This window comes from Cotesia glomerata, linkage group LG1 (genome assembly GCF_020080835.1).
Source record: "Cotesia glomerata isolate CgM1 linkage group LG1, MPM_Cglom_v2.3, whole genome shotgun sequence".
Lineage (NCBI taxonomy): Eukaryota > Metazoa > Arthropoda > Insecta > Hymenoptera > Braconidae > Cotesia > Cotesia glomerata.
Genome location: NC_058158.1, coordinates 19200168 through 19225425, shown reverse-complemented (window position 1 = coordinate 19225425; position 25258 = coordinate 19200168). Strand labels below are relative to the sequence as shown.

The window sequence follows — 25258 nt, the reverse complement described above, 5'->3', positions numbered from 1 at the left end:
GCAAGGCTGGTACTGACAAAAGTGACGTCTACAATCGAGCTTGCGTCACCTTTGGTGTAGGTCGGCGTGTCACCACTGTTGAGCAAGACTACATCTAGTGTAGAAAGAGCTTCTAGCAGCTCTCTTCCTCGTGCATTAGTCTGCTTACTGCCCCAGTCCACTGCCCAGGCGTTAAAGTCCCCGGCTATCGCCACTGGATGATGTTGCTTCGCGTCCTCGGTCAGTCGATCCAAGAAGTCAGTAAACTCAGCAATTGAGAGGCTAGGTGGTGCGTAGCAGCTGTAAAAACGGATGCCATCTACTGATGCTGGTACAAAGCCAGCGCTGCCATTGGTAGCTACACTCTGGAAAGGGAGCTTACCACAAGCCCAGATCGCAGCTTTCGTGGTGATATCCGTCTCCCAAGGTTGTCCAGCTAAATGTTTATATGGCTCCGATAAAAGCACAACGTCAAGCTTTAATTCCCGTACTGTCTGCATAAGCAGGTCATGCGCAGCTTCGCAGTGATTGATGTTAAGCTGCAGTATCCTCATGTTCGTTTATTTGTCAGCTTCTGGAGTGCTTCTTGGAAGACTGGACATCGGCCAGAACCAGACCGGTGAGCAGTGTCCTGAGAGCCAGGTTTTTCCGCACATAACGCACATTTCACTTTATTTTGGCATTGAGCAGCTTGATGACCTGTTAGCCCACATTTGATGCAAAGCCCAGATTGGTCGACTTCGCTTTTACATTGGGCAGTAGTGTGCCCAAAGTGCCAGCACTTATAGCATCGTAATGGTGTCTTAATTGCTCTGACACGGCAATTTACCCAGCCAATCCTTATTTTGCCTGTCTTTCCAAGTATCTTCTGCACTATTGCTGCTGGCAATCGTACCGAAGCAGTTTGAGTACCTCTGTAGGCCGGACGAATTTTAATGACATCTTCAGGTATTTCGTAGTCATTTCCAGCTGCCTCTTGTAAGGCCTTCCGGACATCGTCTTTAGTTGTTTCGTCGTCAATGTCCCGGATTTCAAGCTGTTCCTCTGGGCCTTTACAGATGACTTGCGCTTCTTCTTTAAGGATGCTCTTGATGGTCTTCAGCAAAGCTTGTCCTTTGTCTGCGGTCTTTCTGGAAAGCGTAATGAGCATATTCCCATCATTCGTCTTTTGAACCTTGTCAACGACGTCACGGGTCTGATCTGGTGGGACATCTTTTTTAATCCGACGCAGTATCTCGGCATATTTAGCCTTCTCAACGGGTCGAATAATTAAGGCATCTGGTTTGGTGAATTTTCGCGGTTTTTCCCGCTTAGGCTCCGGCCGAGATATGTTCACCGGTTGTTTTGGTAACCGCTCTCTCGCTTGCTCCTTCTTCTCCTTCTTGGATTGGACCTTCTGCCATTCAGTCACCTCTTTTTTTCCGGCGTTCTGCACTGTCTTGTTTTTCGGAGGGCTTGGTTTCAGGTCCTTTTTCTTCACAACTTGGCAGATCGTTGGGTCGGGAGAAGATCGATCTTTTCTCTTAGTTGACTTGCTGCTAGTTCTGATTCTGTCTTCCGCGACTGATTCACCGTCACCTTCGGCTCCAGTGTCCATTGCTTCTTCATTCACGATAGTTGCTTGAATGCTTCTCTCCGGTGTAGTGCGAGAAGTGCGTCGTACTGTTAAACACCATCCTTTATCAAGTTTCTTGAATCTCTGGAGGGCATTGGCTACGCTGGTCGTCTTGGTCTTAATCTCCTTGTGGATATTGACCTTAGATTGGATGAAGTCATTTAGCTCACTGGTCAGCTTTTCAAGGCGTTCAAACGCTTGCGACCGCTTCATTTCAGCGCTTGCTTCAATCGCTGCTTGTTGGGCATGAGGCCCGTTTTCACTATTGTTGTTTTCCTGAATTTTACTCATACTTTTAAATTCACCAGCGCATCGTACGGAGTGGAGCGGGTTGTCATAACTAGGAACGGGTGTACCCTCGGAGATAGTACTCCTACCCCAGTTCCCTGAGGCCTAGCCGACACTTAGCCAGCCCCGGAATACACGGACGGACTAGACTCGCTCGGAGCGGTGAAGATTCCGATCTCTAACACTCACTGCGTACTTCCTGATCAAGGCCCGAAGTGGCTGGCTCCTGATCCACTGCTGCAACTTACACCTCGGCAGAGCAAGCTCACATCAGCCGTGGCCCCCCGCATCGTCGGAAATAATCGACACGGGTTCCAGACACTCCCAGTGAGTTACAGCAGGGAACGATCGTCTTGTTAGGTCAGTTAGTGCGACCAACCCATTAAAGGGGAGTTTTGTCCACGGGAGCGTATTTTGTTTGGTTATTTTGCTTGGCTCCTACCCGCTGTACCTCATCAACTAAGAGATTAAGTGTCATCCAAGGACAGCGAGCGTTCTCCTATCCGCTCGGGGAGACGCGCCCGGTAGCAGTATCTCTTCTGCCCCGAGTGTGTGTGTGTGTGTGTGTGTGTGTGTGTGTGTGTGTGTGTGTGTGTGTGTGGATGTATGTAAACTTCTCATAACTTTTGAACCGCTTGGGCGATTTGATCACGGTTGGTGCCATTCGAAAGAGCTTGACCAAACTTAGATTTTCAGTATACTTTGGAATGATTCGAAATGGTAGATTTTAAGAAATCACAAAAAAACTACAAAAAAAAATTTTTTCAAATGGGGTTTTTTTGGAATAACTTTTAAACGGCTTTACCGACCAATTCCAAAAACTAATCAGCTCTTAACATTAAAAAACCACGTCGATCACTGCCAGTCCTGTCAAAATCAGTCGATTCGTTCGTGAGTTATCGTTGACGATAGAAAACCGAAAAAAGTGTTTTTTTGGGATTACTCCGAAATGTTTCGTTCTATCAATTTAAAATTGGAAATTCTTCATGAAGCTTAAAAAACTGCGTCGAATGCTATGAACTGCGTGAAAATCGGTTTATTCATTTAAAAGTTATTTCGATTTGAAAATTCAAAAAATAGTGTTTTATCAAACGTCTATCACACTTTTGAGCTCGAAGAGCTCAAAAGCATACAAAATCTATTTTTTGAATTGGGCTCAAAATAACACACAAATTGTATATATGAGCTCGAAGAGCTCAAAAACGTTACAAGTGCAATTTCAAGCGTTTAAGTATAGAATTGGTGGGAAGTTGCAACGATGGCCTTCATGGTCAACCGTTTCCCCAATTTTTTTATTAATATTTTTATAATTAACTAAACTTTTATAATTAACTTTTTCAAGAAATCTAAGTCTTGAGCTGGAGCGCTTATCGGACATGAAGCTTTAAACCAAGCTTTTACACAAATAATACTTTTATGGCCCCCTACCCCGACTTATCTCGTTTCAAAGTAATTTATTTCCTTAAATATAAAAATTTCTAACAATAAATGCCTAAAATTGCTTATTTTGATTTTTTGCTCAATTTTTATGACCAGTACAGTCGACGCTCTCTGTATTGGACCTCTCTGTATTTGACCGCTCTCTGTATTTGACCACATTCTTCCTCTGTACTTGACGATTTTACAAGCTCTTATGGACAAGGACGAGTCAAATACAGAGAATGGTCCTGTACGGGCGAGTCAAATACAGAAAGCGTTGACTGTAAATATATGAATTTTTGACTTTAAAAAATGAAACCAGGCATGATTATGTAGGAAATTTAATGCCCTTCAAGAATCTGCCATCAAAAAATTTTTATCTCAAGCTGTTCAAAAGTTATATTATTTTTAATGAAAAAAGATTTTTTTTACGTGTTATTTAAAGGGGAAACTTTGAATGCTCATCGATACCTTTCAAAATTGAGCTAAAAATCCTGCCTTGTAGGGAAGTTTTTTTTTCGATATATAAGTTCATTTTAACCCAGAAATTCAATAGGTTAGATTTTTCGCTCACCCTATTCTACATGAGCCATTGCCATGCACTTCACGGTAAGTTTATTAAATAATTTTTTTTATTTTTTTGTAATTGTTCATTTTTCAAAACAAGTTCATCTGAATCTACTGTTTTTGAAATGATGCCATTACATATTTTTTTAAAAATTATTTTTTCTGTACAAATATAAATATCTAGAAAACTTTTTGAAATTATTAATTTATTTTTTAATTATAAAATTACTTTGCTCTTATTGTTTACAGAAATATTGACCAGAATTCAACATTAATTAATAATGAAACCTGTAATCTTGAAGATTTAGATAGTACTGCTGAGGAGGACAATGTAGATTGTGAAGAGGATGTATAAAGTTTTGAAAATGATGAGTCTGCAGAGAAATGTTTTTTTTTTTTGTCAAAAAGTCAAAAAAAAACTTAAAGGGCGACAAATATACTTTCATAAAATTAAAAATAAAATACTATTTCTGGAAAAAATTAAAAACTATTATACTTGAAATATTGTTATACTGAATTTGTAAAAAAATATTATGAACAAGCAAATTTAGAAGCTACTACATTTAGCAATCGAGCTCTCAAGGATTACATACAAACTTAATTAAAACATTAAATATCATTGGTCAATATTTCAAGTCAACAATTTTTATATTATCGGAAATAGATATTGAAACAATCGATGATAAAGAAATCAATGATATATTGTTTGAACAAGAAGTGAAAGATTTTGCTTCGAAATATCGAAAAAATATATTAAAAATAAAAAAAAACCTCTAACAGATTTCATCGATAGTGAAGTATTAAATGAAGGAGAGTGCGATGTTCCAAGATGGTTGGATATATTTTGGACAACTGCTTTGAGCGGTATTGGCAAAGAAAGCTGCGATCGGGTTCAGAGATTGTCTTCATGTTATTCGCAGAACTCTATCTACAGCATTGTAAGAGGTTATATTAAACCGCAAAAGCATATTTCATTGGTTATAACTATAAAAAGTCTCACGGGAAGCAAAAAAGTCGTGGATATATTAATCAGGCAAGGTTACTGCATCACCTATCCAAGTATACTGGAATTGGAGGCGTCTGATACATATTCGTGTGTTTCTAATAATCAATTATGTCCTTCCGGCATTCAACCAACTCCTATATTATCATCTGGAGTAGCATGGGATAATTTTGACCGATTTGTAGAGACAAACGCGGGTAAAAATACCTTGTATGATACTGTGGGTATTATTTATCAAAATATCCTTACCGAAGAAGAATTAAACATCATCAAAGGGAACAATGCATCGACCGAAGCTCAACGGAATTCATCCTCAACTTTCTCTTGCTTTGCAGATTTTGCATTTGGAAAGGTTTTTACAAGATAATCAGGAGCTGGACAATATTGAAGAATATTTAGAAATATATAATGAACAACAGAATGATGACCCACAAATAACCAATGAGAATTTTAAAATATTATTCAACAAATATGAAGAATATAAAAATGAAACTTTAAATGGAAGGCATAGTTAAACACCTCAAATTTATTTAATGTACACAAGATTAGTTGAATATTATTTTCAATTAGAATATAGTATTCGTATAGGTGACTTCAATTTGTTTGTACATATTTGACCGAAAATAACAAATGTTTTTTTTTTTTCAATGAATCACCATAACTATGCAAGGTATATCTATTTATTGGGATAAGTTGATTAATATTGAAACTACACATCCCGGATTGTTTGATGATTGTCAAAAGAGTTTCTTGGGCATTCGAAGAACAATGAAACTGTTTTCAAGAATCCCAGTTGATTTAACGCTTGAACAAATGATCAATGCTGATGCTGTTTCTAGAGATTCTGGAATTATTAACATCACAAATTCGTTCTCTGCAAGACAAAAATGGTCAATCACTCATTCACTATGTACAAGGGCTATATCTAACATGATGGAATTTTGTAATATGAAATTAACAAATGATATTACGAAAGATATAAAAAAGTCAATAATTAACAAATCTACAAAAAACTTAGAAGTAATGATGCAACTAATAAAGCAGTACATCAACTTTTTTGCACCAGAACTATCAGAAGATCATCTTTACAATATTTCGAAAGGTCAGTTGGTGAACGATGAAATATATAAATTTTTATCAGTTGAAATCGAGGGTGAAAAACAACAAAAGAATTTCATTGCTGAGACTCGAGTAACACCAGATAGGTTTGATAAAGCCATTGCCAAAAATACAATAATTAATTTTGAGTACAAAAATATACAAAAAGTAAAAATTAATGGAAAAGTGAAAGAAGTCAAGATGCAAAAAGATGTTTTTGGTCGTCTACTCTATGCGTCACTAAAAAATAAAATTGATATAGAAAAAGCATTAAGTTATCCTCTAGCTCCTATTCCATTTTCACTCTGTCATACTAATGGAACAATTTGCAAGACCCCCAAATCTGTGGTTATTAATGAACTATTAGAATATCAAACTGAAATAGTTAATCCTCCAGAGGCAGACATTCACTTAGTTGATGGATTTTATTTATTACATACGTCGAAGAACCATCCCAGCAAATATGGTAAAATCTCGATGCATATATTGAAAATGCTTACATATAATAGAAAAGAAGTACATATTATATTTGACAAGTACGAAAAACCCAGTATTAATGATTTTTAACATGATCTGAGAGGTGAAGAGGACACACAGTATGACGTAATGCGTAAAGACAATAATCGTCCTGTAGATTTCTGCAAATTATTGAGGAGCAACAACTTTAAAAAAAAATTTATATAATTTTTAATTGACGATTGGACAAGGGATGAATTTATTAGATTGATTACAGGAAAGACTATTAAACTTAATTATGATCAATGTGACTCTTATGAGGTGTCTAGTGAAAATACAATAGAAAGAGTCATTGACTATAACCTCTCTTGTTATCATGAAGAAGCTTCAAACAAAATTGTATACCACATTTGTCAATTAAATACTAACTATCGTGTGCAGATACATTGTACAGATTCTGATATACCAGTAATAATGTTGGCAAATTTTAAGCATTTAAAAGATCACATTTAAATAATAATTAATTTAAGTATGAGTCACAAAAAATGTACTTGAACATAAATGAATTTATGTCAAGCTTGGAGATCAATTTTCTTGTTCACTCGCCATGTGCCATATTTTTACAGGGAATGATTACAATCTTGCTTTCTTCCATAAAGGAAAAAAGAGACCATTTAGTACTTTAATGAAAAATAAAAATTTTCAAGAAGCTTTTATTAAACTCCTACGAATTGAAAATTCAGCATTAACAACATCGAATGAAGTAGTTAAAATTATTGAAGAGTATGTATGCAGAGTATATTCATTAAAAACAAGAAATGAGATTAATAGAGGAAGATATGAGTTACTAACAAATTAAAAGAACTGTATTCATCTGCAATATATGGTGTAATGCATACATGCGGTGTCCCACGGAAAAATTGCCAGAAAATTTTGGGTAAACAATAATTGATAGCAAATATGAATATTATTGGTTTGATGGTCCCCAAAGTCCATCTTATGAAGAATTATCGTCTGACATGCAAGGTATCCTATTAATAATATTGTTATTTATTGATTTATTATTAATTATTACATCATTTACTTAATTTTATCATGTTATTACAGAGTGAGATATCACGAGTGAAGAAAGTGAAATAGATGGAGATGACAGCGATGTTAGTAGCGAAGACTATGAGGATTTATCAAATGAATCTAATGAAGATTAATTTTTCTTTTGATGTAAAACATCTATAGCCGCACGTAAAACCGATTTCTGGCGTAACAACGCATGCCGTGGCGACGCGTCGCCACGCTATATTATGGTAAATATATACAGTCTATATGCAGTAGTGTGTACGGTGTGGCGACGCTACACTGAGCTCGGATACCTATAGTGTATACTCTGTAGTGTATACAGTGTTGTTTACTACAGTACACATAACCTGTGTTTTACTTGAAAACAAATTATCTTTCTGATAGTAAAATGTCTGACCGTGATAATTTAGAGAGTGAAAGTGATCAGCCTCCTGCAAAGAAAGCAAAATCACACTATGACACACTATCAAGTCATCGGTAAGTTAATTATATTTTTATAATTAAAGAGTTCTATATTTCAAAGCCATTATCCCCGATCCAAATTGATGTTAGACTAATTTTAAGTTTTACATTAAATTTTTATTTATTAAATTCTTCAAATTTTAATTTTTACTTATTATTTATTTTCACAACATTATTGTCGGTATGAGCACTCATACCATCCTTGGGTCAATATATCTAAAAATTAAAAATCTTTATTTTAATTTAAGATTAAGCAAAGATAATATACTCTTTACTCAGTGAGACTTTTTTCGGCCACCGAAAAAATAATAACTCAAAAAATGCTCAGACCAGGAATCGAACCTGGATCTTTTGGTGTCGCGCCAACTGCTCTATTATATTTTTATAATTAAAGTATGCATTTATCTGTGAATTAAGCACGCGTATATTTGCTGTGTTTTGAGCGCCAGTAAATGTAAAATCTACTCTCTTGGTAGATTAAAATTCACATAAATTTCATTGCATATAATGTTTTTAAATTAATTATTAATTTTAATCTCATTCTTATTGAAATTAATGCATCAAAACAATTGCTTAGAGAATAAATTTATCAAGACTGACAGAATTGTATTTCAAAATCAGCTGATGGCGTGCAGCGCACGAATGTTTTTCTTATTTTAATTTTTCTGTATATTTTAATAACATATTTTTTATAAATATTTCAGAACCTAACAATTATTGAAACTGAACATCACCAAGATCAGTTAAACACAAGACATACTATTAATGTTATGTAAGATTTTATTAATCTAACAGTACCAGAATATACTAATTTTTATTTAAGCTCTCAAGGAGGTACATATGACGAGGTGGTCTATGAGTATAGTAAAAGTCATTCTATTTCATTACTTTACGTAGCTTTAACATGAGTAACAAGTCTTAAAGTGTTGTTTATATGTAACAGTCAGGATAATTTAAGATTTTATCATGGAACAAGAGTAGATCCATCAGTTTCAAGTTTACAGCAAGAATTTAGAAGATTATCTCTAAACAAACTTACTACATTGCAAGGACTGATCACTGAACTTATAAACTCCAGAAATAAATTAACCATTTATACTTTAAACTGCCAAAGTCTCAGAAAACATACTACTGATTTACAAGATTCTATTTGTCAAAGGAGTAACTTTTTATTACTAACTGAAACATGGCTTCCTGCAGATGAATCAGTTGACTTACCTAATTTTCATTGCATAGCTCAATTTAAGAGACAAAATTTTAGAGCTGCTGGAGTTGCCATTCATAAAAACAACAATACTTCACATATTACTACATTCAACATGGATTAAGTAATTCAAAATGCTACAGAAGTTCATGTCTCCCAAACATCTATTGGAGATATGTGTGCTTCACACGTTGAACTAGAAGATGGAAGTGAATTGATGATGATTATTGTGTACATTTCTCCTAATAAAAAAATAAATGACATCATTTCATTTTTACACGAGAGATTATTTCCGTACAGTCACAAAGGTTCAATAACTTTCAAAACCAATAAAGACAAACTACCATTGATTTTAGCAGGGGATTTCAATGTAAATTTTGCAAAAGATGAATTAACGCCATTAATTACGTTTCTCCAAGAAGAATTTCAATTGCAAATTAAAAACAATCCAAGAGAACCTACCACCAGATACGGAACAACAATAGATACTGTATTTATTAGATATCTTTATAATGTTATGTCCAATACTTTTGTAACATACATCCGTTACCATCGACCAATTGTCACAGTAATACCGTCCTCAGAGGCAACATCGAATATAACTATTACCGAAGTCACTGATTAAACGAATCAAGTAGTCACGATTTGAAATAAATTCGTAAATTTTTGTATTTAATGAAGATAGATGTTTATTCAATAAATAGTCATCGTTATCTGGAAAAAAAAATCGTAATATTTTATTTTATCATTATGACATATTTAGTTCCAATCTTAATCTGTTCTTTTGTGCATATTACTTATACAAAATAATTTCGATGTTTTAAATCTACCAGGCGTCCCGTGACGGCTCACATTTATATATATATACTAGCTGACCCGGCAAACGTTGTTTTGCCATATAAATAATTTCCTAGTAATTTCTAGTGTAGACAAAAAATAGCTTACTTATTGTAAGTATGTATAAATGTTAGAATGTGTATATTGTATGTATGTAAGAATGTGGTATATGCGTGAAATAAGCATGGAGCGCTGTGAAAGATGAGGGAATATAAAAATAACAAAAGGCAAACATTATTTTTAACTTATTATAATTTATTCCTTAAAATTAAAATTAAACAATTATGACAGTAACACTATTAAACAATATCAATCTCTTAATGCTATAGCGTGAACAATATTTTTTGTTAGTCGATCTTTAGCTAACACAAACAAACTGGATGGTTTACCCACTCGAGAGCATGCCACGTATAATTGTCCGTGTGAAAAACATGGTGTTCTCAAATCTAATCCACAAACAGACATCGTTTGACCTTGGGATTTGTTGATAGTCATTGCAAATGCCAATCTAATCGGAAACTGAATACGTTTGAATTGAATTGGCACATCTGTAGGTATAATAGGAATCCGTGGTATGAGTATATTTTCATTGTTGGTCATTTGTTCTTCGTCTATTGACTGTGAAACGGCGTGATTGTCGTTGTTCTAATCTTCTGACTTCATTGCGTTCAGCTCGTGTATCTACTGGCTCTTCTTAATGCAATTGCGCCATTCTGACACGTGCGTCAGTATTTTGTTGCTGGATTTGTTCTTCTGTTCTTTCGGATCTGCTATTTCGCAAGTTTCGAGCTTTACTTGTACTGCGGCTCAAATCAGCCCCTTTGCGTTTTCTTGGCATTGCTCACTGTACAAAACATACATAAATAGAATTAATGAAATTATTTAATGATGAAAAATGTTAAAAGTATAATTAGGGCCAGGATTTTTGCCGCAGTTTTGAAATGATTAGTTTTAATTTATGAAATTATAACAAAAATATAAGTTTTATGGAAAAATTTTTCAAACAAAAGTAAAAAATTAAATTTTATGAAAACATCGTCTCTTATAATTTTTTCATACAACCAATATTTCCATTGACATTTCAAAATAAAGATTCATAATGATTGATTTTTTGGAAACTATGAAAATCTTAATTGTTCAATTACATTTTTTTAATAAAATTAAATCAAAATTACATTTTTATAAGATCAACAACATTTTCGATATAAATAAAAAAAAGTATACTTACAACACAAAATCCGTTGTTATTGGAAGCTCGTGTCACGTGTTGAGTACTTTTGAGGTAATAAAATCACTTGATTAACTAATCGTGCAAAATACACTCAAAATTGATAATTTAATTATTATTGATAAAATAGGAATGATTAAAAGTTAATATGAGAGTTACACTGAGATAGCAAAATAATAATTGTCAACGTTACTACTACACTTGATGCATAAACAATAATGATGGCCGACAACTGTGTAGGGAGTGAGAAAGAAAGGAGACCGGCTTCGTTCTCATCCCTACTCCGTGCTGTTTACTGGGTCAGAAGTGAAACCTGTAGACATCTGGCGGGGATAACTAATTAAATGACGATTGATCAGTTTTCGACCGGAGAGGAAAAATTATTAAATTACTAAAATGGCTATTAAAAAATAAGGGTTGATCGTAGAAGGGTGAAAATTGAGGATTGTATGTATTTTTGTATGTTGTATCAAAAAAAAATAGAAATTAAAAATTTTGTCTAAAAAATAAAAAAAAAATTTAGGGGTGGACTACCCCTAACATTCAGGGGGATGAAAAATAGATGTTGGCCGATTCTCATAGATACCGGATAAGCACAAAAAATTTCATTAAAATCGGTCAAGCCGTTTTGGAGGAGTATGGCAACGAAAACTGTGACACGAGAATTTTATATATTAGAGATATATATATATATATATATATATATATATATATATATATATATATATATATATATATATATATATATATATATATATATATATATATATATCAATACATGAATTTTTGTATCTAGTTTAAAAAAAAAAGTTTTTTAAATTAAAAAAAAAAGATTTAGGGGCATTCCATAGTGACTGGTGGGACATTTGACTCTGGAATTTTATCAATTATAAGCTATAATTATGGGACTAAGACTTATACTATAGTAAAATTTATTTTATAATATCGCAGAATAACTAATTAATAATATCCCTTTGTCAAAAACCTCGATAAGTCTTTAAGTTTCTCGTTATTATCATTTGACTGAGTGCGACTGGTGAGACGTCGAGAAATCCTTCTTTTTTGCCGTGGTATACTTAACGTAAAAAATACTTCCCTCTTAATACTAGATTTATCCTACAAACATTCAATATTATAATAAATTAGACTGATTACCTACGTAGAAACAATTAAAAAAATTTTTTTATTGCGACTGGTGGGACAGCCATTTGTGACTAGTGGGACAAGTACAAAATGTCTACAACAACTTGTTTATTAGAAAGACTTTTATATTATTTCAACCTTAAAAAAATTATTGTTTATATATTTAACTATAAATTATTTAGGATAATTAAAAAACAAAAATAAAGGATTTAGCATGCTGACAACACGATCTTGATAAACTTAGGTGTTGATTAATAATGAACATAAGAAAATTTGTTCTAAAAACTATAATAATAAGTATCATATTTAATAACAAACATAAAATGAATTTGTTCTTAAAGCTATTAAAACAACATTTGACCCGGATACAAGTTAGTACAGCTGAAAAGTTACTAGGAGAGAAAAATCGTCGTTTTCTGAAAAAATGACTTTTCATGTTGGACTAGCGATACGTACCTGTTTTCTTGTAGGACATTGTTTCATTTGGGCAGAGAACACACTAACCTATTATAAAATATTTTGTCCTACAGTTCGTAATGAGAAAAGTGGTCTTGTGGTACTAACAGTTTTTGAGCGTAGGACCGGGATAACGTACCACGCAATTCATAGGACAATGTGACGGTTGAATTATATAAATATTAAGCGAGTAAAAAAAAAAAATCAGTTGGTAAGTAATCATTTCTGATGACCTCGTTAGCAATACATGTTGCTAAGAGGGGACTCATTGATGAAACCATAGATTTTGTAGGACAAATGTTTTTTCGAATAAACTAAATAATTATCTTAAGATTTAAAAAAAAAAATAAGTTAGTAATAAATATTTGAGAACCATCAAATCGACATATGGTATTCTTGCTATCTCTGCTAACTACCACAGTCAAGAGTTTCTTATAGGCAATTGTTGGGCGACTCATCAAAATGAAGCTACACACAAAAAGCTAGCTTGACAGTAATCAACTTTAAAAATGTACGAGGAATCCTAGACTGTTATGGCTATTTGAGAATAAAAAAGCCACTTTTTTGACGAATTCATAACTTTTTTTTAGTTGGATAAAAAAATTTGAAAAAATTATCAAAAATGTCTTTCAAAGAGTAGAAAAAAATAGAAAAGTTTTTGCTAAATCTGAAGTGGTTGGGTTCAAAAGTAGTCGATATGGCATAGAATACCCCATATACATCTATATAATTACATATGAATTATAGATACCTCTATATAATTAAATATGAATCTTATAAAATCTTATAAAGTTTTATTTATTCGGGTATACTTATATACGAGTATTATATCAGACTACGTATGTACTGATGAGGATATGAGTATATTAGTGTATATGAATCCGTATCAAGTGATATCAACCCTGATCAGGGATTTTTTACTTCCCGCTTAGAAAATTGAAAATTTTCAATAATCGGGAAGTTATTGTTTTCACCCCGTTTTTCGAAAATTGAGTTTTCATCAGATCGTGACGTTTTGAGGTCCTAGAAAGTTTCCCTGACTACCCCCGCGATGTTGGCACTATGTCTGTATGTTTTTTTTTTTTTTTTTTATAGAGAAGTGGAAAAAATCTTTCAAAGACACCACTATCATTGAAAGATGATGGTCAGAAGTTTGGATATTCACACACTAAAAAAACTCCTCTTTCTTGCCCCGTGAATGGTACGGAAATGACAGGATCGGAACTACGTTAGCATTACTTCAATCCAGTCCATGTTGCGTCTCACGACGCCTACTTCTTGTTACTACTGGTTTCTAATCTATTTCTGCGATTTTTTCTTTTAAAAGGTGCTGCGCGTAAGCTGCGACAGCTGACCAGTTTTCTCCTCTTACGATCATGCAGGTTACCAAGCTCTCAGGGGAGAGCGTGGTGCCTATTGTTTTTTTGGTGCTGATTCTGTCGTCCTTCCACCGATCACACTCGAAAAACGTGTGATCGGCGTTGTCAATTTTGTCTGGGCAGTATTTGCACGTCTATACTAATAGTTTCCACTATTAGCTTTCTATCGTCAATGTAGTATTCAACTAGTGCCAGATTCTCTGGCTACTCATCAAACTTGTGCTCCAGAGTGTCTAAAATGTTTCCCCAGTTTGCGCTGTTAAATGCGTTTTTGACATCTAGCGTGAGGAAAAAGCATACTTTACGAGCTTTGAGGCTACCAGACCATGCTTGTGTTGCTGTCTTTATGACTTTTTCAATCGCTCCGACTGTCGAACGACCTTTCCGGAAGCCATGCTGGTTGGTGACAAAACCTCCAACACGGTCGATGTCGTTGCAACGTCTCCCTTGTATGAACTTATCGAGCGGTTTTCCAGCAATGTCTAGCATACAGAGTGATCTAAACAACGAATGTGTAACGAAGGTTCCCTTACCTTTGTCTAAGAGAACCAATCTCTGCCGCTTCCAGACCGCGGGAAACGTGCCAGTTGCCAAGCATGCGTTGTAGGTGTTCAGGAGTATGTCTGGGTATTTCAGGGCTACAATCTTGATTACCGATGCCGGGATGCCATCAGGTCCAGGTGCCTTCTCTGTTTTGAGTGACTTGGAAGCGTCTTGTAGTTCCTTAGTTGTGAAGGGTGTTACTTCGCTGTTTTTAGCGTAGTGTTTCTTCTCCCGCCGCAGGTGTTTGGGGGAAAGCTCCGCTATAATGCTGTCCATTAAGGCAAGAAACTTCGGCGCCTCTGGTGAAGCCTTTCCAAGTCGTCTGGCGACAATGTGGTAGGCTTTACCCCAGATGTCATTGTCGAGATCATTGCAGATCTATTTTTACAAATTTGCTTTACTTGCTTTGATGGCTCGGTTTAGCGTTTTTTTTTGGCCTGCTTATACTCTTTCGAATATAAGTTTTGGTTCGAAGAGCGTTTTGCAGCTCTCGTGGCGCGGCGACAAAGCTGATGGTATATTTTGCGGAGTTCTGCTATGTCTGTTGACCACCAGTACGCCGGCCTACGATAACTCCGATTTTTCAGCCGCAGCATAGAGGCGTCACATGCGGCAGCAATCTCCTTCATCGTATTTAGCACTGCCATTTCCATCTCGCTGCAGGTATCCGAAGTTGGGTTGTTCTGATGGATAGACCAGCTTCGTGCAAGTGAAGCTCGCAGTGCCTCTGGATCAAGCCTCCTAGCATTCCACTTCCACTTAGAAAGATCGCGTTGTGAAACCGGAGCAGATGCCAATCCAACGTTGCATGTCACGAACTGGTGATCACCGCCACTGTATTCTTCAGATACAGTCCAGTCTTCGTGTTGGCAGTCCTTGGAGTCACCAACGAAATGTCGAGGATGGATTCTTGGTACCCTGGTCTTCTGAAGGTCGTGGTGCTCCCAGTATTTAGCACTATTTATAACAGTATTTAACACTATGAGGTTGAGTCTAGCCACGACGTCAGCGACCTCGTTACCTCTGGTGTCGGAGAAAGCAGCGCCCCACTCAGCCGATTTAGCGTTAAAGTCACCAGCTACGATGACTTTGCCGTCGAATTTAGTAATCGCATCTTCTACATTTGACAGTTACTGTCGAAACACACTAATTCCTTCATTTGGTGAGAGATAGACACTTATGAAATAAATTGTGGGGGTTTGAATCCAGACAAAACCTGCTCCACTTCCGCTGTTGTTGGCGGAAACGTTCTTCGTGTTTACAATCTAGATTGCCGCCGGGCCAGTTACGTCTGCGAACCATGTTTTACTTTCGATGTTTAGTATATGAATAACTTTTAATCAGCTCTACTGATTAATTCCAAAAACTCATCAGCTTTTAACATAAAAAATCCACGTCGATTGCCGGCAAGCCGGTAAAAATCAGTTGATTCGTTCAAAAGATAACCGAGCGAGGCCTCGTGACACTGTCAGATTCCTCTGGCAGCGCAGGTAAGCTCAAAGATTCGGGGAGTAAACTAGACAGGTATACACGAACGAGACTCTTGCAGGGGGGATAAGTATTACGGCTCGAACAGGTCTTGCGCCTGCACCTTCCCGTATGGGCCCCGCTAGTAACTGGTCGGGTTGTTATTGTATTACCGATCAGGGTAACGCAGTCGTTGAATGGGTCTTATACAGTTGATGGAGTACGAAGACAGATAGACATTAAATTCAATTCCATTCACATCTGTCCAATGATAGCGTAAAAGCTTGAAGGGGGGGGGGGTTTACCTTGCACGGAAACTTGGCTGTGTTTTTGTTGCGTGAGAGTAGGACAAATATACGTGCAAGTATAGCTCTTTGAAGTTCAGATATCGGCCTCTTCGGGGATAGACGAAAGCTTCACCACATATTCTTTGTTTGAAAGATATCGTGAACGAAAGAAAACCGAAAAAAGTGTTTTTTCGAAATTCCTCCGAAATTCTCAGATTGATCAATTCAAACTCAAAGATTCTCCATAAAGCTGAAAAACTGCGTCGATTTCTGTCAACCGCGTAAAAATCGGTTGATTCATTCGAAAGTTATTGCGGTTTGAAAATTCAAAAAATAGTGTTCCATGAAACTTCTATTAGACTTTTGAGCTCGAAAAGCTCAAAATAACACTGTAACGGGTGTTTATTTCGCTCAATCGGCCTCTTAAATTAAATTAATTAAAACAATAAACTAAAGAAAATGTATCAAAATTAATAAATAAAAGGGCGCCACCAGGATTTTTAATCACGGTTCCTGGAACCGGAACCAGAGAAGAGCTTATCTTACAGGGAGAGAGTGGAAGAAGGTGATCTGAAATAAATAAATCTTTATTTAACAATGCTACCAAAAATTTATTAATAACAAAAATTATTTAACGACTGTGCTTACCCGCACTTACACTATAACAACTTAAGACTACAGCCTAACTGTCGGCTGACCAGGACCCTTATCTAACAAGGAAACTCTCTCCGGTGTCCCCCTCCGATTTTGATGAAACTGAGATATGTTATTCTCCGTCGAAATCTAAGAGACACGAATTTTTTTTTATCTGCGGAAAAACATTTCTAGGGGGTGAAACTACCCCTCAAAAGTTAGCCTCCAAAGGGGTGTTTTTCAAGTTTCGCATACTTGCAGTTTAAATAATCGAATGGGACCAATTGCATAATTTTCAGGGTGGAAAATCATGAAAAATGCTTTTGGTTTTATAATAAAACAATGGATAAAACAAAAGTTATGAGGGTTGAAAATCACAAAACTTTTATAAAAAAAAAACTATTCGATGGATTTCAACGAAACCAACGGCAATCGGAAGAGGAAAAAAAAGTAGAGAATACGTCTTTCGGGGTTTTTCCGAAAAATTAAGTTTAGGGGGTGAACATCCCTTAAGCATATCTACAGTGACCACCAAAAATATCGTTTTTATATTAATTTTGATATGAATTCATCAATAATAATTTTTTCGTACATTTCTAGCATTTAGAAAATAATAATAATATTATATCTTAATATTTTACTTACTTGTTTACTTCGCATCCCAAACTTTATTTTGTGTATCGGGACATCAAATATTACAAATGTCATTTTATGTAAATCTGCTTAGGAAAAAAAAAAAAAAAAAGAAAAAATGCTTATAATGATTTATTATAATCATAATAATCATTCATCGTTATCTCATACAAAAAAAGAGATAATTATATTTTTAGTATATATGAGTCAGTAATGTGAAAAACAACATAGTATAAATAAATGTATCATTTCGAGATTAGTTTAGTTACTGCGATGTACTTCATCTTTTATAATTCAATATTATAATCGTGTTTTTTTTTTTTTTTTAATAAGTGAATAATTTAAAATTGTACGAAAATCTTTATTTTAGTACATAGAGCAAAATGAAAGTCAATCCTATAAATGTTATAAGACTACTCTTAACAACATTTCAAGTCATGAACATTCCAGAATCGCCAGTAAATGACGAAGAAATACAAATCAAAGAAAGTTTTGAAAATATTTTACTCAATGCTATGAACGAATACTCCGGAGTCGAAATGGTCGAAGAAAGTTCTTTGCATTTCCAAGAACCGTATAAAGATTGGACGATGGAAGTCGTGGAAGATAAAGAGTGGGCAAATGCACTAGTTGATCAGAAACACCTATCGACGAATGCACTAAGGATGTTGAAGATTTATCTTATGAATATAAATTGAAAGCCGTCGAGTACTGGCGTAGTGGCAAAAAAAGAAATTTAAGTTTAGACAGTGTTAGACAAAAATTTAGAAAGGTACAATCTGTGCGACAGTTACGCAGATGGGCTCATACTTTAAATCAGGGAGGGACTTATAAGGAAAAATTAGCAAGAATTTGTGAATATACATTACAAAATTTCAAAGCAGCTATAGATGCAGGTTTAATCGTACATGATTGTGACATAAAGATAGGCCTTACAAGCTCAAAAAGAAATTGGTGCGGAAGATTTCCGTTTTAAAGCATCAACAAAGTGGATCGCGTCATTCAAAAGAGCACGTCGCATCGTATCAAGAAAAATGAATAAGTTTATCACGTCCAAAACCATTGAAGATAGTAAATCATTAAAACAGCAAGCTGAGGAATTCGTCAATAATGTAAAACAAAAAATTAAAATTTATGAATTAGCAAACGTATATAATTCAGATCAAAGTGGTTTTCAGTTGGAAATGCATTCCGGTCGAACTTTAGCTGTTGAAGGAGAGAAGCAAGTAGAATGTCTTGTACAATCTGTTACTTCTACTACTCATAGTTACACAGTTCAACCAACTGTATCCGCTGATGGAAAGCTTTTATCCCCACTTTTTTTGGTTCTAAAAGAACCAAGTGGTAAAATTGGACCAATAGTTGAAACAACACTTTTTAGACCTCATAATGTATACATAGAAGCATCAAAATCAGGAAAACTTACATCAGGTACGAATTATTCTTTATTTTTTTTTCTGGTTTGCGCATAAGTTATTGTTGATACAAATAGTTCATATTTTTTAATTTTCAGATCATTTCAAAATTTGGTTGGAGAGGGTGTTTTTTCCAAATGTGGGCCCAAAATCTTTATTACTAATTGACTCATGGACTGGGCATTGTCCTCAAGTTGTACAAAGCGTTAAACCAACAAATAAAGATACTGAAGTAATGATCTTACCGAAAGGTACAACTGGGAAAATTCAACCGCTTGATGTTTTTGGATTCCGAGTATGGAAAAATTTTGTTTGATATTTTTCGGATCGTACAGTTTTGATGAATTTGGACATAAACTTGCATTTACGAAATAACATTATAAAATTACAATCACTTACACATATCCAATTGTCATCTCCTCGGTACATAAATTTATTCAAGTACTCGTGGTACAAAAGTGGCTACACAGAAGTAAAACCAGATGAGTTCGAAAATCCTGTGGATTTTGCATTTCACGGATCATGCAATTCTCATTGTGAGGTTCCTGGTTGTCAAAATATAGCAATTATCCGCTGTTCATGGTGCAAAAAATCGTTGTGTTTTCAACATTTTTTTCATGAACATCACGATTGCAAAACATATATTGAATAGATCTGCATATGACAAAATGATGAATTTAAGTATTAAATTTCATAAACATCAGAAATATTAAATATTTTTGTAAAAAATCATTTGTAAATTATTTTTAAATTTAATTTGATTATAGTAAAGCATATATTGTAAGCATTTTTTCTTTTTTCTTTTTTTTCCAAAACAGATTCACATTACATAACATTTATAATATTTGATGTCCCGATAGACAAAATAAAGTTTGGGATGAGAAGTAAACAAGTAAGTAAAATATTGAGATATAATATTATTATTATTTTCTAAATGCTAGAAATGTACGAAAAAATTATTATTGATGAATTCATATCAAAATTAATATAAAAAACGATATTTTCTTGGTGGTCAATGTAGATATGCTTAAGGGATGTTCACCCCTAAACTTAATTTTTCGGAAAAACCCCGAAAGACGTATTCTCTACTTTTTTTTCCTCTTCCGATTGCCGTTGGTTTCATTGAAATCCATTGAATAGTTTTTTTTTTATAAAAGTTTTGTGATTTTCAACCCTCATAACTTTTGTTCTATCCATTGTTTTATTATAAAACCAAAAGCATTTTTCATGATTTTCCACCCTGAAAATTATGCAATTGGTCCCATTCGATTATTTAAACTGCAAGTATGCGAAACTTGAAAAACACACCTTTGGAGGCTAAACTTTGAGGGGTAGTTTCACCCCCTAGAAATGTTTTTCCGCAGATAAAAAAAAAATACGTGTCTCTTAGATTTCGACGGAGAATAACATATCTCAGTTTCATCAAAATCGGAGGGGGACACCGGAGAGAGTTTCCTTGTAAGTAGCCAGCGAAACACCTCGAACAGAGACTGTCGTATGTGAGGGGACGCTGTTAATACACACACTCTCATACCCTGTAAATCTTCACACACATAACCCACACGTCTACACTCACACTGATTTTACTTTACTTTTATTTTTTGACTTATAAAAGTTATTACAAAAATTTAATATCAGAAAATTATTACATTAAAATTTTACTTAATTATTTCAGTCATTAGCTAACAATTCATTTGTAAAATATTTTCACAACTAATAATTCAATTTCCCTAAAATCTAAACTAAAAACCGACGCCTAAATTTATTTCAAATTAATCACGAGTTTAATACTCAACACTAAATACATTTTCCGGAACATTCGACGTATAATTTTATTCCAATTCATCTCCCAAATAGTAAATAACTCTTATTAAAATTCATCAATTAATTTTAACTAACTAAAATTCCCCGGATTTAATAATCCACGTTGTTAATCAAATTCTAAGGAATTTTTTCCCAAGATGATGAAATTAAAATTATTAAAATAAATTTTCCAGAACTTAAGTTCAATATTTAAAAATAACTGCGTCGAATTTTCCGATTAAATGAATAATTTATAAATAATTTATCTCAATAGAAAAATAAATTAACGAAAAATTATCCACGCGTAAATCAGTCTTAAATGCGCGAAAACTCAGTAATCGATTCTCAATAATGGATATAATGTTAAATAAATAATATTTTCTTGTAATAAATAATATTAATTAATAATAATCCAATTGTTCTTAATAATTCACTGTGTAAAATAATTGCCAGGAATTTGCACGCTCAAAATGGACGCCGATGTTCGTTAGTGCGTAGTAGACTTTGACCTTGGGTATACGTTAACTGCATTGTAAAATTCGACCGACGCTTGCCCGATCCGTGTGAAGACAATGGAAATTTCTCGAAGCTTTATTATTCGGTTTTATTTTATTAAATAAAATAAATGCAACTAAACCGATCTGTCAAATGTTCAGAATTATTTATAATTAATCAAGTAAATTAATAAAAATAAATTCTCACGACAATTAACACCACAAGGTCCTTGAGCAGTCCTCGGGTATAAACCCCCTTTATAATTCAGCAGCCTACTCTCTACTCTTCCTACCCTGGTGGTTATCTTTCTTGCTCTCTCTGGTTTCAAGAGCCGTAATAAAAATCTTGGTGGCGCCCTTTATTTAATTAATTTTAACTTATTCATTTATTTATTAGTTTTAAATTTATTTAAATTATTTATCGGGGCCATTTGAACGGTGACCGTCCACACCCGTTAAACAATATATATTTTATCTACAAAAATATATTACTGATCATGACTCAAACTTGGTTACATCCTTATCAAATCATGAACAATGATTTTGTGAATATAAATGAAAAGAAATAAATCGGAAATTATAAATTCCTAATATAAAATTGAGATGAAATATATGTGAAGCCAATTTATTCTTGATGTGATTGGTCGAATATATCATAAGCATGAAAATATAGGTAAACGCTACAGTCAGGCGTGCGCAAATTAGATTCTAGTGTATTTTAATATATAAATGATATCACTTACCTTCGATAAGATGTTCTGAATCTATCAGAAATTTCATGGAATTTGCCCGTCTCGAGAATTTAATAGTGTGCCACATATTATTATTTAAATTTTTTCCGGATTGTACAGTCTGGAATACAGATAGATAAGTATTGTATTAATTTTTAAGCATATTGTACAATATTATGTCGACTAAGTTCGTTAGTCTAACGTTATATTAGTCTTAGATGTGACTGAACAGAAAAAAATTTTAAGGGCGTGACAAATTCAGTGCTTTTCTGTATCTGATTATTTGTCACAATCTGTATAATCTTTCTTATCAGCTAACATTATTTTTTATGTATTTTAAATATAATTAAAATATACGTAAAGTTCACTTAAAGTCTATGGGACAAAAATGACAGCCTGAGATTTTAAACCGTACATGAAACTGGCCTAGTTTGAAGTTTTCCAGCACAAACATTGTAACCATGCAATGGAACATGTTCTCAAGTTAACAAAATCCAAAATCTCGGGCTGACAATTTTTTCCTATAGACTTTAAGTCTTGCTGTTTTGCTGCTATACTTAAGGAATGACATTGATCGGTACGGTACAAACAAACTTTAGTTGGTATGAACAAACTTAGAATAAATTCTTAGTTTGACTGAAAGCTTTGAGGGATTGTGATGAGTATAATAACTGTTATTCACGAATTATCGACCAATCGACGATTTCCATTGATAATGATTGATCAATAATAAACTAGTAAGCGAATTTTACGCATAATCGGAATAAGTTATTTAATTTAAGTTGTTTGCGACGGAAATAAGAGTCTTACGTCTTTGTTTTTTTTTAACTTCCCGCTAAGAAAATTGAAAATTTTCAAAAATCGAGAAATTATTGGTTTTACCCCGTTTTTCGATAATCGAGTTATCATCAGATCTTGAAGTTTTGAGGTCCTAGGAAGCTTCCCTGATTGTTTCCGCGATGATGTTTGTATGTCTGCATGCATGTATGTGTGTGTGTGTGTGTGTATTTTTTTTTTTTTTTCCCTTGGGGGGGGGGGAATCCTTTTTACGGATTCTAGGCATAGTTGTTTGGCCTGGATATGTGGCGACTCGACGCAGCGTCATACTAAAACTCGACACTAACGCCCCTACCTACTAAACCCTAAACCCCTTTTCCTTCTTTCCTCTAATCCCTCATGGAAACCGCCGTCAGGCATTACTTCGTGAAGGGAGGATCTAGCTACTGCTCTTCCTTCTGGTGGCTAAGGTGTTAACTACCTTCCTTCTATCGTCTGCTATTTGCTCTTCTTCTTTCGGTGGAGCGCAAGTCTTTAAGGACTTCTGTTGCAAACGTGTTGGTAGCGTTCCAGGCAGCTTCTGATGACAACATTGCTTCCACTAGTGAATCTGGTTGCATTCTCTGGTTCAGGATCCGCTCCAGTTCTTCACGCTGTGGATCGAAACGAGGACATACAAAGAAGACGTGCTCCGCGTCTTCAGCAGCTCCTGGGCAGGACGGGCACTCCGAAGAGTCATTGTGCTTAAAGCGGTGTAGATACTCTCGAAAACACCCATGTCCCGACAACATCTGTGTAAGATAGTAATTGACCTCACCGTGATTCCGGTTAAGCCAAATGTCGATCCGAGGTATGAGACGGTGCGTCCACCTACCCTTCTCTGCAGCATCCCATTGTAGTTGCCATCGGCCTATGCTCTTCTGCCGTTCTTCAATTCTAAGTTCTTCAGGGCTCAGTGCAGTTGACCTTTTTCGTTGGTAAAGGGCCCGTCTTTCCTCTGCTAGAACTCTAAGAGGTAGGGTTCCAGCAATGACGCACACTGCTTCTTCTGATATAGTGCGGAAGGCACTAGCTACTCGTAGGGCACTCAGTCGGTATATTGGTCCAGCTTTTCTCCATGATTCTTGGGTTTCCAGTGCATCAGCCCAAATGGATATTCCGTAAGTGAGCACTGATGTGACTACTGATGACAATAGTAGCCTCCTGCTTTGCATTGGGCCTCCGATGTTAGGCATCAGCCGTGCGAGACTAGCCCTCACTACTGACGCTTTGGCACTGACATGTTCCACCTGCTGCTTGAAGTTGAGTCGTGCATCCAGCATCACTCCCAGATAACGGATAAATGGTTGTGATGTGATTTCTTGTTCTCCGACTCTCAACTTGATGGTTTCTACCGTTTTTCTGCTGGTGATGAGCACTGCCTCGGTTTTATGCTTGGCTAGTTGCAAGTTCATCATGTCCATCCACAAATTGACTCGTCTGAATGTAATATCAAATGCCATTTCTATCTCTTCGAGGTGCTTTGCGACAATCACGATAGCTACGTCATCTGCATATGCTACAAGTTTGACTCCCGTAGGCAATGATATTCTCAGGAGGCCATCATACATGATGTTCCATAGCAGAGGACCTAAGACTGATCCCTGTGGCACTCCTCCGGAGATTTCGTACACTTCCGTACCATTCGTCGTGTCATATTTCAGGGCAATATTAGGAATTCCGTCCAATCCCGGCGCCTTATTATTCCCTACTCGATTTCCTGCCTCTATCAACTCGTCCAACGTGATAGTTGAGATTTCTTCAGAATTAAGCTGCTCCAACTGGTAGGTGAATACCAGCTGTTGGGGAAACAACGTAGTAACAATCTTCTCTAGGAGTTGTGGACACGTAGGTGATGGCATTGGTTGGCATTTCAAGTGGGTCATAACCACCTTATACGGTCTGCCCCATGGATCTTTCTCGACTTCTGCGACCAGTTCCTTCCAGCAACGTCTTTTGCTTTTTTTGATGGCTCTGTTCAGTTCTCGACGGGCCTTTTTATACTCTGCCAACAGCTCTGCGGAGTTAGATCGTCTGTAGCCACGCTGAGACTTTCTTCTTTTTTTAAGACACTTCGAGCGTAGAATGCTAATGTGATCGTTCCACCAGTGCACTGAAGGTCTTGAATTTATGCGACGTTTCCGAGACATACTAGCGTCGCAAGCCTGGGTGACTCTTCTCATTAGGTCCTTGGTCTTCTCTTCAGCAGTTTCTACGATGATCGG

General features: G+C 35.3%; 2 protein-coding genes across 2 annotated transcripts in view; one reads left to right on the top strand and one right to left on the bottom strand.

The window, feature by feature from the left end:
- LOC123263793 (neurexin-3-like) overlaps positions 1-25258 on the bottom strand; it is a 763584-nt gene that overhangs the window by 305625 nt on the left and 432701 nt on the right. The window contains exon 21 of the mRNA XM_044726803.1: positions 22230-22338. Coding sequence (XP_044582738.1) covers positions 22230-22338 — 109 coding nt within the window. The remainder of the gene's footprint in view (positions 1-22229; positions 22339-25258) is intronic.
- Positions 18720-19773, top strand: LOC123264809. The gene is made up of 2 exons (XM_044728312.1): positions 18720-19205; positions 19288-19773. Exons 1-2 carry the CDS (start codon positions 18809-18811, stop codon positions 19503-19505), a joined length of 615 nt encoding a protein of 204 aa, XP_044584247.1. The 5' UTR covers positions 18720-18808; the 3' UTR covers positions 19506-19773.

Coding starts and splice junctions, on each gene's coding strand:
- LOC123264809 (XM_044728312.1), top strand. CDS start 18,809: ATGAATAAGTTTATCACGTCCAAAACCATTGAAGATAGTAAATCATTA. Junction 19,206..19,287: donor ATCAGGAAAACTTACATCAG/GTACGAATTATT, acceptor TTTAATTTTCAG/ATCATTTCAAAATTTGGTTG.